The sequence below is a fragment of the Salvelinus sp. IW2-2015 genome, linkage group LG15 (genome assembly GCF_002910315.2).
Source record: "Salvelinus sp. IW2-2015 linkage group LG15, ASM291031v2, whole genome shotgun sequence".
Taxonomy (NCBI): domain Eukaryota; kingdom Metazoa; phylum Chordata; class Actinopteri; order Salmoniformes; family Salmonidae; genus Salvelinus; species Salvelinus sp. IW2-2015.
In genome coordinates, this window is record NC_036855.1 from 44006565 (window position 1) to 44023647 (window position 17083).

The 17083-nt window shown below is 39.9% G+C and overlaps 1 protein-coding gene across 1 annotated transcript in view; it reads left to right on the forward strand.

The window, feature by feature from the left end:
* The window catches only part of LOC111974218 (dematin), a 105600-nt gene extending 88963 nt beyond the window's left edge, over positions 1 to 16637 (forward strand). Inside the window, exons 17-22 of the mRNA XM_024001871.2 lie at positions 4040 to 4104; positions 5229 to 5277; positions 12336 to 12343; positions 12527 to 12592; positions 13004 to 13084; positions 13910 to 16637. Of these exons, the coding sequence (XP_023857639.2) occupies positions 4040 to 4104; positions 5229 to 5277; positions 12336 to 12343; positions 12527 to 12592; positions 13004 to 13084; positions 13910 to 14023 (383 nt within the window). The 3' untranslated portion in view covers positions 14024 to 16637. The remainder of the gene's footprint in view (positions 1 to 4039; positions 4105 to 5228; positions 5278 to 12335; positions 12344 to 12526; positions 12593 to 13003; positions 13085 to 13909) is intronic.
* Positions 16638 to 17083: the final 446 nt, after the last annotated feature.

Consider the following 17083-nt stretch of genomic DNA (forward strand, 5'->3'; position numbering starts at 1 on the left):
ACTAAAAATTCCATATAGTATCCGTAAAGGTCGTAAAAAACATGTCAAACGTTTTTAATAATCAATCCTCAGGTTGTTTTTAACATCAATAATCGATATATTTCAACCGGACTGTGAACTATTCAATACTGGAGAGAAAGAAAATGTCGAGCAACGAGTGTCTGGCGCAACAACTAATGGAGACATCCGCCTATCCACTGAGCGTTTTGATAAATCTCGCTCATTTTTCAAAATAAAAGCTTGAAACTATGTCTAAAGACTGTTCACACCCTGAGGAAGCCACAGGAAAGGAATCTGGTTGATATCCCTTCAAATGGACAAAGGCAAGCAATGGAACAGTGATTTTTCAAAAAGAAGTCACTTCCGGGTTGGATTTCCTCAGGTTTTCGCCTGCAAAATCAGTTCTGAATCAGACAATATTTTGACAGTTTTGGAAACTTTAGAGTGTTTTCTATCCTATCTGTCAATTATATGCATATTCTAGCATCTGGACCTGAGAAATAGGCAGCTTACAATGGGAACGTTATTTTTCCAAACATAAAAATTCTGCCCCCTAGCTTCAAGAGTTTTAACAGATGTTTTGAGAGCGGCACAAATCATGCTTCATTGACAGCATGGCCAATATTTATCATTTTAAACTTGGAAAAGAGTCCCTTAATCCCAGATTTGGGACCACACAGCCACTCCACTGAATAGCAGGCAAGTGATTGCTTTGTAATTCTTGCAGTTAGCCAATGTCACTGATTCCTTCCAAACCACTCATTGTTGAATTTGCGATTTCCAACTTCTTGTGTAATGTTTATGTCCAATGGTCATGAGCACCATCGACGTTTTATCTATCATTTCTATTCATTATTTCTCGTCTTATGACAAGGATTAAAAAGGATTTGCCAGTTGATTGTCGACTTGATTCTCTGATGATGACTGCTAGCTAATATTTTGAAAGTATGATGGTGAATGATCAGTCCAATCAAAGCTACTGTACATATAACGGGATTTGACATCATTTTATCTGTGGCTAATGACCTTTACCTTGAGCTTTGGATGAGCACTTCTAATGTAACTCTATGGTAGCACCCAAGGGGCTAGAATTTTGTACCTCTACCCTTAGACTTGGCGGTGACATAGTGTCGCCATGAGTGAGAGAACACTGAGCCAATCACGGCGTGACACTCTCTATTTTCTATTGGCTTGCCCCACCAMCACAGAAAGCACTGAGCTAGGCTGCATTTTGGAGCTGCCTTACTCAAGAAGACAAAAAAGAGRCCATGTTTGTATGCAGCTTTATTAACTCAATGATACATTGTTTGCAAACATATGTGACACGTATTAATGGCAAAATAACATGCAAAACAAGCAAGCCCCCTCTTGTTTTCAAAAGAGGTCACCACTGTTCAGGAGTATCATTAAAACAGGTTAGTTTGCCCCACCAACCTTAGACAACGATACAGAAAGTCCTTAAATTGTGGAAATAAGTCAATCAAATCAATAATTGACACAGACATGGTGGTGTAGGAGGAAAATGCTGTAAACCAAGAGGTTGTGAGTTCAAATCCCAGGTGAGAACATGTTGAATAATAATTACTATATTAATGAACATGCACAATGTTGTCAAAGTGTGTCAAATATGTACATTTAAAACACTGTGTGTATGAGTATCCCTGAACTTGCCAACAGACAAAAACAGCTGTGATTGGACCAATGGTTCASCAATTAGGGGCTTGGCAACAGTAACAAGGTGTGATGTTCAATGAAAAAAAAAATGTGGGGGGGGGTGCTTCTTTGGGTACTCAAGCTACGTCCTGACACCTGATACACAGAAATGTTCTTGCAACGTTCCCATGAAATGTGTCTAGAACATTAATAACATTAACAACCATATTCTGTGTATGTTTGKTGGGATGTTGATGGAATATTCTCCTAAACCTTAGAAAACTGGACACAGGAATGTTCTTGCAACGTTMTCATGAAACATGTCTAGAAAATGTATATCTAATATTGTGAGAACATGGCAACCAATGTCCTGTGTATGTTTGGTGGGACGGGACGTGATGAATATTCTCGTAACCCTCAGAAAACTGGACACGTGAATGTTCTTGCTACGTCCCATAAAACGCATCTAGAACATTAATGTTGTACAGTATATTCTGTGAACATTGTAATCATCTTCTAGATAAGTTTTGCTTTACATTAAGGGAATGTTCTCCTAACTTTAACACCAAAACATGCAAAAAGTTTCTCAGAAGGTTTTTGCTAATATAGATACAATGTTCCCTAACTAACGGAAAACTGGACACTTAAACATTAGAGGGAACATTAAATTGTTAGCTGGATATATCTTGGCGAAGCTTTGATACAGTAGACTATTCCATTCTTGTGGCCGGCTAAGGAATATTGGTGTCTCTGAGGGGTCTTCGGCCTGGTTTGCTAACTACCTCTCTCAAAGAGTGCAGTGTATAAAGTCAAAAAACTTGCTGTCTCAGCCACTGCCTGTCACCAAGGGAGTATTCCAAGGCTCAATCCTAGGCCCCACGCTCTTCTCAATTTACATCAACAACATAGCTCAGCCAGTGGAAGCTCTCTCATCCATTTATATGCAGATGATACAGTCTTTTACTCAGCTGGCCTCTCCCAGATTTTGTGTTAAATGCTTCACAACAAGCTTTCTTAGTGTTCAACAAGCTTTCTCTACCCTTAACCTTGTTCTGAACACCTCCAAAACAAAGGTCATGTGGTTTGGTAAGAAGAATGCCCCTCTCCCACAGCTGTGATTACTACCTCTGAGGTTTAGAGCTTAAGTTGTCACCTCATACAAGTACTTGGGAGTATGGCTAGACGGTACACTGTCCTTCTCTCAGCAATATCAAAGCAACAGGCTAAAGTTAAATCTTAGACTTGGTTTTCGTAATCGCTCCTCTTTCACCCCAGCTGCCAAACTAACCCTGACCATCCTACCCATGCTAGATTACGGAGACATAATTTATAGTACAGCAGGTAAGGGTGCTCTCGAGCGGCTAGATGTTCTTTACCATTCGGCCATCAGATTTGCCACCAATGCTCCATATAGGACACATCGCTGCACTCTATACTCTTYTGTAAATTGGTCATCTCTGTATACTTGTCGCAAGACCCACTGGTTGATGCTTATTTATAAAACCCTCTTAGGCCTCATTCCCCCCTATCTGAGATATCTACTGAGGCCCTCCTCCTCCACATACAACACCCGTTCTGCCAGTCACATTCTGTTAAAGGTCCCCAAAGCACACACATTCCTGGGTCGCTCGTCTTTTCAGTTGGCTGCAGGTAGCAACTGGAACGAGCTGCAACAAACACTCAAACTGGACAGTTTTATCTCAATCTCTTCATTCAAAGACTCAATCATGGACACTCTTACTGACAGTTGTGACTGTTTCACGTGATGTATTGTTGTCTCTACCTTCTTGCCCTTTGTGCAGTTGTCTGTGCCCAATAATGTTTGTAACATGTTTTGTGCTGCTACCATGTTGTGTTGCTACCATGTTGTTGTCATGTGTTGCTGCCTTGCTATGTTGTTGTCTTAGGTCTCTCTTTATGTAGTGTTGTCTCTCTTGTCGTGATGTGTGTTTTGTCCTATATTTATAATGTTCTTTTTGAATGTTTTTATTTATTTTTTCATCCCAGCCCCTGTCCCCGCAGGAGGTCTTTTGCCTTTTGGTAGGCCGTCATTGTAAATAAGAATTTGTTCTTAAATGACCTAGTTAAATAAAGGTTAAATAAATAAATAMAAATATATTCCTCAGTGCTCGGAGTAGGGTGAAGTTGMCCCTAGATGATGATCTTGGATCAGTTTTGCATTTAGCCCTCTCAAGGTTAAGGTTAGGATGGTGGAGGGAAGCTGATTCTAGATCTGTACATAGGAGAAACTTTACCCCGGGGCCTCTCAAGTGGCCAAGTGCAAGATATGGGTTGTATGAAATACAGTATTCAATATCATCGCTCCTTGATTATACAATGCAGTGCCTATGATATTGATAGACATACATGTGATCTACATTCCTAGGGTCATCCTCCAATGCCTCCAAAAACATAMATTTCCAAGCAACCAGTAGGAGTGGTCAGACCAGGGTGAGTAGAGGGTGSAAAGCATCTGGGCCAGTTTTCACMAAGCGTCTCAGAGTAGGAATTACTGATCTAGGGTCAGGTCCCCACGCTCCATACATCTTTTCATKATGATTTAAAATACAAAACTGATCCTAGATCAGCACTATTGTGAGACGCTTTGTGAACACTGGCCAGGGCCCGGTTTCACAAAAGCATGTTTAGGCTACGTTCATCATTTTAACCTCCGTAGGAGCATTGTTAGATCTCCAAGCTGTTTCTCAAAACCATCGTTACTAAAGTTGCTTTTGAAAACACTTGTTATTTAATGGCTGCCTCAGACCACTTTTGGAACAGCTTAGTATGTCGTTAGATGCTTTTTTGCCCTTCCGCGTCACTTTATACACAGAAGATCTCCGCKAAACACAAAATCTTTGTCTTTCTGTGACCTCCAATAACTTCAGAACGAATATGACAGTGACTACAAATACAAAGTGGCCCATTTCTTTGCATAWCARGCGAAAGATATAAAGACGGTTCAAGTGAAAACCGAGATGACTGTATTAAAAGATACATCCAATAGACCTATATTTTCAAATGATATTGAAATCAATTTCATGTTAATTCAATTTAGTTTTATTTTGCTAATTGTATGCTACTGTCTGTAATTTTTTCCTCAATATATTTCATGATGAAATTGTGCCAAATCTTGATTTAGTGCATTATTATAGGGTAAGCATTAGAATAAGCCACCTCAATATTCGTAGCCATGGGAGATAATATCTCTAGGAGCTGATCCGTTGGCAGTGTTGTGGAATAGTTCTAATGTTAAGGTAAGATTGGAAAGGGAGAACGCTGATCCGAGAGCACTGCTTCCTTTCTTTCGATCCTATCGGTATCGACACAGGCCTCAACAGCGCACAAATATTCTCTCTGCGTGGTCTTATGGGAAACGCATGCTGCATCTTTGGCCATTGTAGGAAAAATGCATTGTTAAAACACTCGTAAAMCTATGTTCCATCGCTATCGGGAAACCGGGCCCTGGGCATTATATCGCTGCTGACTGAAGTTCATAGCGTTATTCTAAATTGACTAACACCAAAACCAGTTTGTCACAGCACTTCTAATGGTTTGTTCCATTCTGCGTGTAGCTCCAGTCTGCCGAGTTCACCCAATCTGACAGTGACAAAGGAGGACCAGGTAAGGCCTGGTCGTTCAATATGATTGGTTGACTTCMTATACTGTAACAATATCAGAACCCAACCAGTCATACAGATGTCGGATCTTAGTATGACCCACCTAGTCACAGGAGGAAAATAATCCTGCAGAAGGAAAATTTGAATGAATATTTAGAATMGCCGCCAGGGAGCAGCTGGAAGCGRTGTTTGTAACGGGAGTCCGTTCAAGTATTGTGGTGGAATTATTGTAATCAAAAGGAGAGACTTTTAGATTTCTTCAAAACAATCAAACTTTATTATTTAATTACTGCAGTAATGGAGCTGGTCGGTAATCACCCCTGGAGGTGATTACTGAGAACTCAACGAGCTGGTTTGAGCCACAGCATCCTCCTTCAGTCTACATGACACACAACAGATGTATGGAATGGGTCACAAGGTTAAGATTTGTATGAAAGATACTTATAATTCACAGCAGACAGTATCTCCTATAAAAACAGTTCTCATTGTGTAGAGACCAGTGTCTGGCCCCCAAACGCCACTGGAGCCATCTCTCCCTGGTACCGTATAGAACAGAAACATTAACTCATGCTCTGAAATGCGGTATCCCCAAAGACATCGTAAATCTCCTGTCAGTGTTATCTCCCAGAGGCTCACTTTCAGTTCACACAGACACAATAGAGATATAAGAACCGTCTATTATGTTGCATAAAACAACCATTTGATGCAATAAAAGTATTATAACATAATCTTGTAATTTCCACCATAGTAGCCTATGTAGGCTAGGTGCAGGCTACAGTGCGTCTCGTGAATTCTTATGTGGATTATAATAAATTGACATATTTGTAGGGGGTAGATGTATTTTTGGTAAAGGGAAATCCGTTTTTTKGGGGATMAATTGTTTTATATATTCATGGCAATCAATAGGCAGAATAAATTGTTGGTTGCCTCACTGCCTGTGTGCAGTTACAGCCRCTGACCCTGGCACACATATGCCAGAGTCAGCATGGGTTTGAATCTGGCCCACTGCCCTTTACATTTTTKGAGGAACTAGTACTTTTCTAGTTACTCACCGCAGGCTTTACTTGTACTCAAGTAATTTATGAAGGAAGTTACTTACTTTTAACTCAATTACATTTTACCAAATCACTTCAGTTACATAGATTTATATTATTATATCGTCKCTGTCGGATGAAAACCTTGTAACTCCAAATTTGGTGATTTTCATATTTTTACATAAATTGGTGTGATTGGTTCCCCTTTACGTCTGTATGAACGTTTCAYGACCCCTTGACAAATKAAATGTATTGTAATGAAACAGCAGGGAGCAGGTCTTGAACCCTCGACCTTCTAGCCCGAGGTCCGGCACGCTATCGACTGTGCCGCARAATTTCCGCTAATAAACCCAGGGTCGTTACACTACTCCCTCCTTTCAAAGAGCGCGTCCTCGYGCTAGCTTGTGACTCTACGTCTTACAGGAACGCGCTCCCCGGCCAAGCACACGCACTGTCGTGGATGCAAGGTCCGATCACTTCTGACACCAATGTAATAAAACAGCAAGAAGCAGGTCTCAAACCCTCGACCTTCTAGCCCGAGGTCCGGCGCGCTATCGACTGTGCCGCAAAAGCATGCTTGTGCTTTTGCGGCAGAGTCGATTTCCGCGCTTATAAACCCAGGGTCGTTACACTATGTAATATAGCTTTTCATCAAAATTCTTAAGTTCATTGGCTCTCAAAGTTGTCCGTCAAATCCTGTATCTCCACCACAGCTCTTGAAGTGAAGCGCAGCTCTTCACTTTTAAGGATATTTTTAATACTCCTGAGGATATTTTTGATCGTAGGTTCAGAGGTAAGTTGCACTTTAATTACCTTCTGCCTTCGTAATATTATATGTTTCTCAGATATAATTCTGCTGTTGAAATTGTGTTTTGAGGGTGAGTGCAAATCAAATGGCTAGGTACTGTAACTAACTAACTAGCTAGTTCGCTTTGGCTAACCCAGAATCGGACTAAATTTAATCTCCTGTTTTTAGCTCCCCATATGATCTCTGCTTGTTGGCTCACTAGCCACCTTGTCATTGGCATAAAGAGTGAACATATTAATCAGATGTGTGTGGATAGCTAACTAGCMGTGTCAACCATGCAGCTAGCTAACGTTAGCTAGATCATCCGGTCAGTCCAGCACAGCATCCTCCCACTCCTTTGCTCTCTCTCTCGTGTGTGTCTAAATGTTATTCAGTTTTTATGACAGGGTCTATAAGCACATCTGTCAGTGTATCATCTCAGTAAGCTTTTTGTGCCATATACTAGAAATACATTTGTGTGTTTTTTTATATACAGTTTGTAGCGGCACAACCGAGGGGGAGRTAAATGGGTCAGCCAATAAAAGAAAAGACCCTTCAAAGTGGAAAGGAGAGGTTAAGATGAGAAGGAGGATGGAGGGTAAATCCTACCTTGGCAGGAAAAAGATGATTGAGTTGACTATGGCAATTGATTATTTACAGTATTACTTACATGATTCTTACCTGAATACCTACCTTGATGTTTAATTCCATGCTAAAATGTGTCTGATTTRCATACTAGTAACATGATTGATAGTGACATTGACAGTGGTGTAAAGTACTTAAGTAAAAATACTTTAAAGTACTACTTAAGCAGTTTTTGGGGTATCTGTACTTTACTATTTATATTTTTGATAGCTTTTACTTTTACTCCACTACATTCCTAAAGAAAATTATGTCTGTGTTGGAGTATGCCCCTGGCTATTCGTAAATTTAAAACAAGAAAACCGTGCTGTCTGGTTTTCTTAATGTAAGGAATGTGAAATGATTTATACTTTTACTACTACTTTTGATATTTAAGTGTATTTTAAACCAAATACTTTTAGACTTTTACTCAAGTAGTATTTTACTRGTGATTTTCACTTTTACTTGAGTCATTTTCTATYAAGGTATCTTTACCTTTAACCTAGTATTTCGATATTGATTCTTGTTTGACTGTTGCAACACATACCTGATCCTCCTTTATTTCATTCTGAGTGAAAAATGAAACATCAYACTTGGTGTAAATCTTTTTAGTAGTCAATCACCATCACATGTATATGAAATTATATTGTGAAATACATTTTCAGTAATGCTATTGAAATTATAAAATGATTCCAATGTCTCGTACCATTGACCTTTTTATGAAATTGAGCACATTGATAGATTTTAAGTCAACTTTGAATAAGACCGTAATTGAAACTACAGTCTACAGACTTTGATGACAGTCTTAATTGGAGACTACCTGTGATGGAGGACGTTTGCAAGATGGTGCTGGCAGGATTAAATAATAAATKAATGTCAAATCAATTGCACAAAGTTGTTGTCCTTTTTATTTGCTGTCACAGTTTACCATACGGTGTAAAAAATGCTAACTAAATTTGTAACTAGTACTTAAGTCGTTTTCTGACCGGATACTTTTTTTTACTCTTGAGTAGTTTCTTAAGATGGCTACTTTTACTTGAGTAAATTACAATCTWAGTAWCACTACTTTTCTTTAAGTACATAATTTCAGTACTATACCCACCTCTGCAAATTATACATAGCCTAACTATAAAATGTTGGCAAGCATCCACACCGGAGGAAAGTTTATCGTTCTACAGTAGGCGTACATCTGTCAATCAACTGATTACCCAAATCAGCTCATCAACTAAGCCAGGGAAACAAACAGTAGCCTATTATTGTTTTTTTACACATTTTATTATGTGACAATGAATAGGCTAAAGGGTAGCATACAAAATGTACCCTATTGGAATATAATTAAATAACAAGGGCCTATTGCAACCATCGATGAAACTAGATTATCGCCAGTTGATGTCCTGTTAAACCATCAATATGTGCTAAATTCACTCGCCCAGCTGATCTCAATTGCAACCATTATTGGTCACCTCATTACCGCTCCCTAAAAGATGATGTCAGTGTTTACCTTAGTCAGAGATCTGTATAATGACGAGATGTTCATGTCTCCGCACTAACAATGGGAGTTGTTGTYCAAAATGCAGGAAAGGAAGGCAGGCAATAAGTCTAGGTCTGCATGTTAAGACCATAGAAACGCATTGGGCTTATTCTGGACAGATTTTGTGCGAGAGGGCTCGCTCCGCCTCTTCCTCTCTGCCTTAGTCCTGCTTGCAACCAGTCTTTCAAGATATGTTCACCCTCTGATTGGTATTGTCATCAGAACAACAGTCCTTTTTTAACAGACTAAGGGTGATTTATCTATTTGACAAGTATTTGACAAGAAAGGATTTCCTCTACTGTGGCTATTTACCCAACACTTTCTATGAATGGAAATATTGGTGTAACCTAGTAAGCCTACTGTGATTATTTTATTAGTTTCCTATTTATGTTATCCAAAAGTGTCTGGTGTGTGTTTGGTCATTTCTTACCAAGATCGGGGGTAAAATATCCCTGACTGTCCATATTTGAAATGTGTAACTAAAAGAAATGTATCAGGGGGTTTGAGTTATTTGTGCCAGAAGGACGTGGGCCAGAATCAAACCCATGCTGACACGGTAGACCTATGTGCGCACTGAAGGCATCGCCACTAACCACTAGACCACCACAAGCCATGGTTGAACAAACCGTTGACAGCTCATTYGTAACCTTAGGATACAATTCACACTTGTATGTCATAGCCTACTGGAGAGCAATATCTATGTTGTGTTATTAAGCTATATAATGTGTATGGCTGCATTTCAAATACATTTTTGTACGGTGCATTCGAAAGTATTCAGACCCCTTCCCTTTTTCCAAATTTTGTTACATTACTGCCTTATTCTAAAATTGATTAAATGTATGTTTTTCCCCATCAATCTACACACAATACCCCATAATGACAAAGCAAAAACAGTTTTTTTGACATTTTTGTAAATGTATTAAAAATAAAAATATATTTTACATACGTTTTTACTTACGTTTTCAAGACCTTTTGCTATGAGACTCGAAAATGAGATCAGGTGCATCCTGATCATCCTTGAGATGTTTCTACAACTTGATTGGAGTCCACCTGTGGTAAATTCAGTTGATTGGACATGATTTGCAAAAGCACACAGCTGTCTATATAAGGTCCCACAGTTGACAGTGCGTGTCAGAGCAAAAAACTAAGCTATTAGGTTGAAGGAATTGTCTGTAGAGCTCCGAGACAGGATTGTGTCAAAGCAAAGATCTGTGGCACTGAAGGTCCCCATGAACACAGTGGCCTCCATTTTTAAATGGAAGAAGTTTGGAATCATTAAGACTGTTCCTAGAGCTGGCCTCCCCACCAAACTGAGCAATTGGGGGAGAAGGGCCTTGGTCAGGGAGGTGACCAAGAACCCGATGGTCACTCTGACAGAGTTTCACAGTTCCTCTGTGGAGATGGGAGAACCAATTAGGCCTTTATGATAGAGTTGCCAGACGGAAGCCACTCCTCAGTAAAAGGCATATGACAGGCACCTAAAGACTGTCAGACSATGAGAAACAAGATTCTCTGGTCTGATGAAACCAAGATTGAACTCTTTGGCCTGAATGCCAAGCGTCACGTCTGGAGAGAACCTGGTACTTTTTTTATTTATTTTTATTTATCCGTTATTTTACCAGGTAAGTTGACTGAGAACACGTTCTCATTTGCAGCAAATACCTGGGGAATAGTTACAGGGGAGAGGAGGGGGATGAATGAGCCAATTGTAAACTGGGGATTATTAGGTGACCATGATGGTTTGAGGGCCAGATTGGGAATTTAGCCAGGACACCGGGGTTAACACCCCTACTCTTACGATAAGTGCCATGGGATCTTTAATGACCTCAGAGAGTCAGGACACCCGTGTAACGTCCCATCCGAAAGACAGCACCCTACACAGGGCAGTGTCCCCAATCACAGCCCTGGGGCATTGGGATATTATTATTTTTTTTAGACCAGAGGAAAGAGTGCCTCCTACTGGCCCTCCAACACCACTTCCAGCAGCATCTGGTCTCCCATCCAGGGACTTACCAGGACCAACCCTGCTTAGCTTCAGAAGCAAGCCAGCAGTGGTATGCAGGGTGGTATGCTGCAGAGTGCTCAGAGTGTACCATCCCTACTGTGAAGCATGGTGGTGGCAGCATCATGCTGTGGGGATGTTATTCAGCGTCAGGGACTGGGAGACTAGTCAGGATCGAGGGAAAGATGAACGGCGCAAAGTACAGAAAGATCCTTGATGAAAACCTGCTGCAGAGTGCTCAGGACCTCAGACAGGGGGCGAAGTTTCACCTTCCAACAGAACAATGACCCTAAGCACACAGCCAAGACAACGCAGGAGTGCTTTGGGACAAGTCTCTGAATGTCCTTGAGTGGCCCAGCCAGAGCCCRGACTTGAACCCAATCGGACATCTCTGGAGAGACCTGAAAATAGCTGTGCAGCGACGCTCCCCATCCAACCTGACAGAGCTTGAGAGGATCTGCAGAGAAGAATGGGAGATGCTCCCCAAATATAGGTGTGCCAAGCTTGTAGTGACATATCCAAGAAGACTCACAAGCATTTCGCTACACTMGCAATAACATCTGCTAACCATGTGTATGTAACCAATAAAATTTGATTTGAGTAAAGGGTCTGAATACTTTTGTAATATTTCTGGGTTTTATTTGTAATAAATGTACTAACATTTCTAAAAACCTTTTGTGTGTAGTTTATGAGGATTTTTTTTTTAAATCAATTTTAGAATAAGGCTTTAACGTAACGTAACGAAATGTGGAAAAAGTGAAGGAGGTCTGAATATTTTCAGAATGCACTGCACATTTGAATGTTGCAGTAATAGGATCTAGGCCTAGCGTTTGAGTGAGTGAGAGAGAATATTATTTGATAGCAGGCCTGATCCCAATGACTCGACTACCCCCGCATGAAGATAAAGAGAACTGATCATTTTTATGCAATCATGAGGCTCATTTGAATGTCCTGATGTAGCTGGACAATTCTCCACAAGAAAGAGTGATCATGTTATTATCCGACATCTGTATGTAAGCATTTAAAGCATGAAACAGTGGACTGTATGTCAAGCACATTCTAACGCAGCATTTCTGTTTCTCCACAGGCCTCCAGGTAAGAATGTTTGTACCAATGKCATCTGAAAACATTATATTAATCTTGTGTCAAGCGCCATTTGTCTACATTTGGATCATAACATTTTGCCATCTTGATTTACACTGACGTGAATACTGTGTATGGTTAGTTTGTTGTGTGTAACATGTTAACAGTGGTGCTGTATTGGCTGTTGTAATTTAGAATGGAGATTCTCAGAGAGGAAGAATGGACAGGGGAAACTCACTGCCAAGTGTGCTGGCTGAAAAGGTCAGGACGTCTGCTGTTTGACATCCATTTCTGATCAGACTTGAAATGCTAGAAATGTGTTTTCCCTAATGTTGATCTCTGTTTTTCCACTAGTCTTATAATTGCATAAGTACAATAAGAAGTCTWTAATGTCAGCTACAAACCTATCCATATCTTTACAATTCAGGAGGACATCTGTAAATACTGTACATTAATGTTTACATCCCAAATGGCACCCTATTCCCTATATAGTGCACTTCTTTTGACCAGAGCCCTATGGGCCCTGGTCAAAAGTAGTGGACTGTGTAGGGAATAGTGTGCCATTTGGGATACATGCAATGGCAAGCTTTGTGCTGACAGTATAAGCCTCTATAGATGCAGAGTTATGGCTTTGACCTTCCTTCTGAGATGGCTGACTATGTTTTTCCATAGATATATCCATATGAAATGCTCCTAGTGACCCACAGGAGAAGGAATAAACTCCCACCAGGAGTAGACAGGATGAGACTGGAGGTAGGATCAGTACTCCCTTGCTTTAAATCTCTAGAATAACTTAATTGTGCAAACCGCTGGCCATGTCATTTATCACATTTGTTACAGTTAGGGTTTTGGGTGTAGGGTTGCCTCTAGTTGCTAATCTTGGGTCAGTTTTGCCTTTTCTTCACTAATGGTTAAGGTTTGGATTGGGGGAGGGGAAGATGATGCTAGATCTGTACCTTGGGGAAACTTAACCCCGGAGCAGGTTTTGTGATGTGGAGCATGTACAGGTAACTGCCAAAATAAAGAAAACACCAACATAGTGTCTTAATAACTGGGCCACCACGAGCCAGAACAGCTTCAATGTATCTTGGCATAGATTCTACAAGTGATTGGAATGCTATTGGAGGGATGCAACAACTTTATTCCAGGAAAAATGCCATCATTTGGTGTTTTGTTGATGGTGKTKKMMAMCACYGTCTCAAGGGCCGCTCCAGAATCTTCCATAAGTGTTAAATTGGGTTGAGATCTGGTGACTGAGAAGRCCATGGCATATGGTTTACATTATTTTCATGCTCATCAAACCATTCAGTGACCACCCATGCCCTGTGGATGGAGCCATTGTCATCCTATGGGGGCATAGCCATGGTAGACAAAATAATGTCCTGCCCAGCATTTTTATAYATTACCCTAAGTATGATGTGATGTTAATTGCTTAATTAACTCAGGAACCACACCTGTGTGGAAGCACCTGCTTTCAAAATACTTTGTATCATCATTTACTTGCATTTCCATTATTTTGGCAGTTACCTGTAGATTGTGAAGTCTGTCTGATATATGATCTGGCCATCTCCTTTGTAGAGGCATCTGTCCGTAGAGGAATTCCAGAATCTATTTGGGATGCCCATTGAGGAATTTGATCGCCTATCCCTCTGGAAGCGGAATGACTTGAAGAAGAGGGTTTCCCTTTTTTAGAGTGAGGAGACCTACCTACACATCAAAAGCCACCACACTTCCTTGGGAAATTAGATGAACATAAACTGTCCAATGCAACAACCCAGGAAGGGAGGTTAAATTAATGTCTGTCATATCTTTGCCAAATCGGATGATTTGAATCCCCATTCCTTATATCAACTCTATAACAACTCTATAAAGGGTCAGAGCCTTCATATACTCTTGAATTATAGTTGCAGCAGCAGAGAAGAAACCTAATAAGAGGACAGAGGCTTGGGCCAAGTAGAGATTTCATGAAGTCTTTGCATTTGGTCCGTACTGACAGGCTCACCAATAGAGTTAGATTGGACTGACCACGGATATACCTACAGTAGGCTGTTTTACTGCTAATCAAATTTATGGATGGCTAATTCTCAGTTACTAGAGCACTGCCACATGTGAAGCCATATCAATTTATTAATTAAACCACTAAAATACCAMTAAAATGTTTTAGTTTATAGAATTGGAGCACTAGATGGATGCCTCAATTTCAATACACCTCGAAAAATTCCCTATTTCAAAACATAAACATAGCACTAAGCTGAATAGTCTACTTATAATATTTTTTTAAATAAATAACAATTTGAAGTGTAAATCAATAATTTGTAAATCAATAGTTAAAGTTTTTAAGGTGTGCTGGTTTAGAGACAATTAAGAATGTGTCCCAAATGGTACTTTATTCTCATGTAGTGCAATACTTTTGACCACAGAGCCCATAAGGCTCTGGTCAAAAGTAGTGAACTACGTAGTGAATAGGGTGCCATTTGTGATGCACAATACAATCTGTCAGACTCAGTCACTCTACACATCAGGTGTAGACTTAGAGAACATAAAACCTTATCTCCAAGATGTCTGCATCTTAACCCTATCCAGACATGCAAACATACAAATGATCAAAATCATCCACGACTTATAGCCAATATAGGTTTCTTACTGAATGATTGTCTAAACAGTACATATTGCCCACTTGAAAAAAAGTGTGCTCTTATTATTTTACTACTGGTATGTTGGATGAAGTGCAGTTTTCCTGTTTTAAAAGGTGAGAACATTAAGGAGTATTCATAGGCTAAGTTAGCTTCAAAATCTTGTGGGACGCTTACCTTTACAACACTGGCCACTGCCCTGTTTATATATATCAAGTTTGTACACCACTCCAGAGGGGTTTTAGACATGTTGCTTTTGTGACCAAATAATGTACAGCTATTTTTTATTAGAAAAAAAATCCTTTCATGTATCAATATCATCATTAAAAAGAAGGAAGATAACCACATCCCTTACAAATGCACTACATTGGAACGAGGACAGGAGGACAATGGACTAGGAGGGTCACCACTGGGGGAACAAGGAATTGAGAGCAAGAGACAAGGGGCTGCTTCCTGTGTTCCGCTATGACCACATCAACCTCMATATTGGACTGAAGCAGTGGCCTGGTGGAGGTGTGGCCTCTTATACCCCCTAACTGACAATGTCATGGCACAAAAAACAAAAACAAATCTTGGATGGATCCAGGCTAAAGGACTCAGGGCCAGCCTTTCTGTCCACTTTCCCTGTGCCTTGAATGCTACAGTCAGGGGCTACTTCCCAAATGGCACCCTATTTGGTATATAGTGCACTACTTTTGACCAGGGCCAATAGGCCGCTGGTCAAAAGTAGTGCACTATTTAGGGAATATTGTGCCATTTGGGACATAGTTACAGTGTCTAGCCAGTGTGGAGCCTGTTAAGGTCCTGGTCAGGCCTCACTCCAGTCATTTTTCTTATCATCAGGTGAGCTGGTAGCAAAGACACTGTCACAAAATGTTTTGAGTTGGCACACATCTGATGTGCCTCTAGAGCCCCAAGTAGGATGTATGAAAGTCAACCATGGAGCATCAGTGTATTCTATCTAAGAACATTTTTGAGTGGTCATTGCACATATCCACTTTGTGACTGCTTTGCTTTAGGTTTTAGTTCTGCCTGTGTTTTTTGAAAGACAAGGGGCCGGAAGGATTGCATTATGAACAAGCCCTTGAGCTGGAAACTGTTCACTCGATGGTGAGGGTAATAGACAATCTTATAGATTCCATGCTCCAGTATATAATATTGATGACATTATCTTCACCAATGGGATACCTGACTGAGGATACACCCTATTCATAACGCTTTCAAATGCTCTCACTGTATCAAGCACTCTCATGGTAGTTAAGACACTGTCACTGTTGCAGCATCATCTAAGCTTATCTTCATGCTTTGTATGTGAAAGTGGGCTGGGGAAAACATTTAAGAAAATATTGAGTTAGAGTGATTGGTTTGTACCTCACTTCCTAGATTTTTAAAATCTGTAAATCAATAAAATACTGAGKTTTTTTTATGTCGTTTTAGATTAACCTGATTTGATAACTAATATAATGACAAAAATGTATATGATTGATTAGTACCATTGCAAGATGGAGCTCAGATATTGTACATTATTTTGTGTATTCTGATGCAACTAGCGTGCAAAACATACACAGCAATGAATGCACACAAGCATATTTTCTCATTTAAACTAAGGTGAAAGAGGACTGAAATGATCAATGGTGAGTGGAAATAAAATGCATTTTTTGGTTTGAGGAAAATGTATTTTCCATCTTTGTGTAGGCTATATATTGTTGGTCGTTGGCATCTCCAGTAAGGGTGATTGAAACATTTTTGCTCTGTCTGGCCTTAACTTATTAAAAGGAGAGTTTACCCAAATTACAAAATTGCTTTAATTTCCTTACCCTGTAAGCAGTCTATGGACAATGTATGACAGCAATCCATGCTTTGGTTTTGTTTACCTGGCCACTGTTTCAAATGCTAACTTTGTAGCATTCGTGGCACATATCCAATGGAAGTCAATGGGTAAAATATTCACATTTTCACACTTCATGTCCAAATCATCCTAAAGTATTAAATAAAATGTTTTTTGTAACTCAATTAAGTTACTTACCAATGATTTGGACATGAAGTGTGAAAATGCTTATGTTGTTCCCATTGACTTTTATTGGATTTGTGCCACAAATGTACAAAAAATAACAGGTAA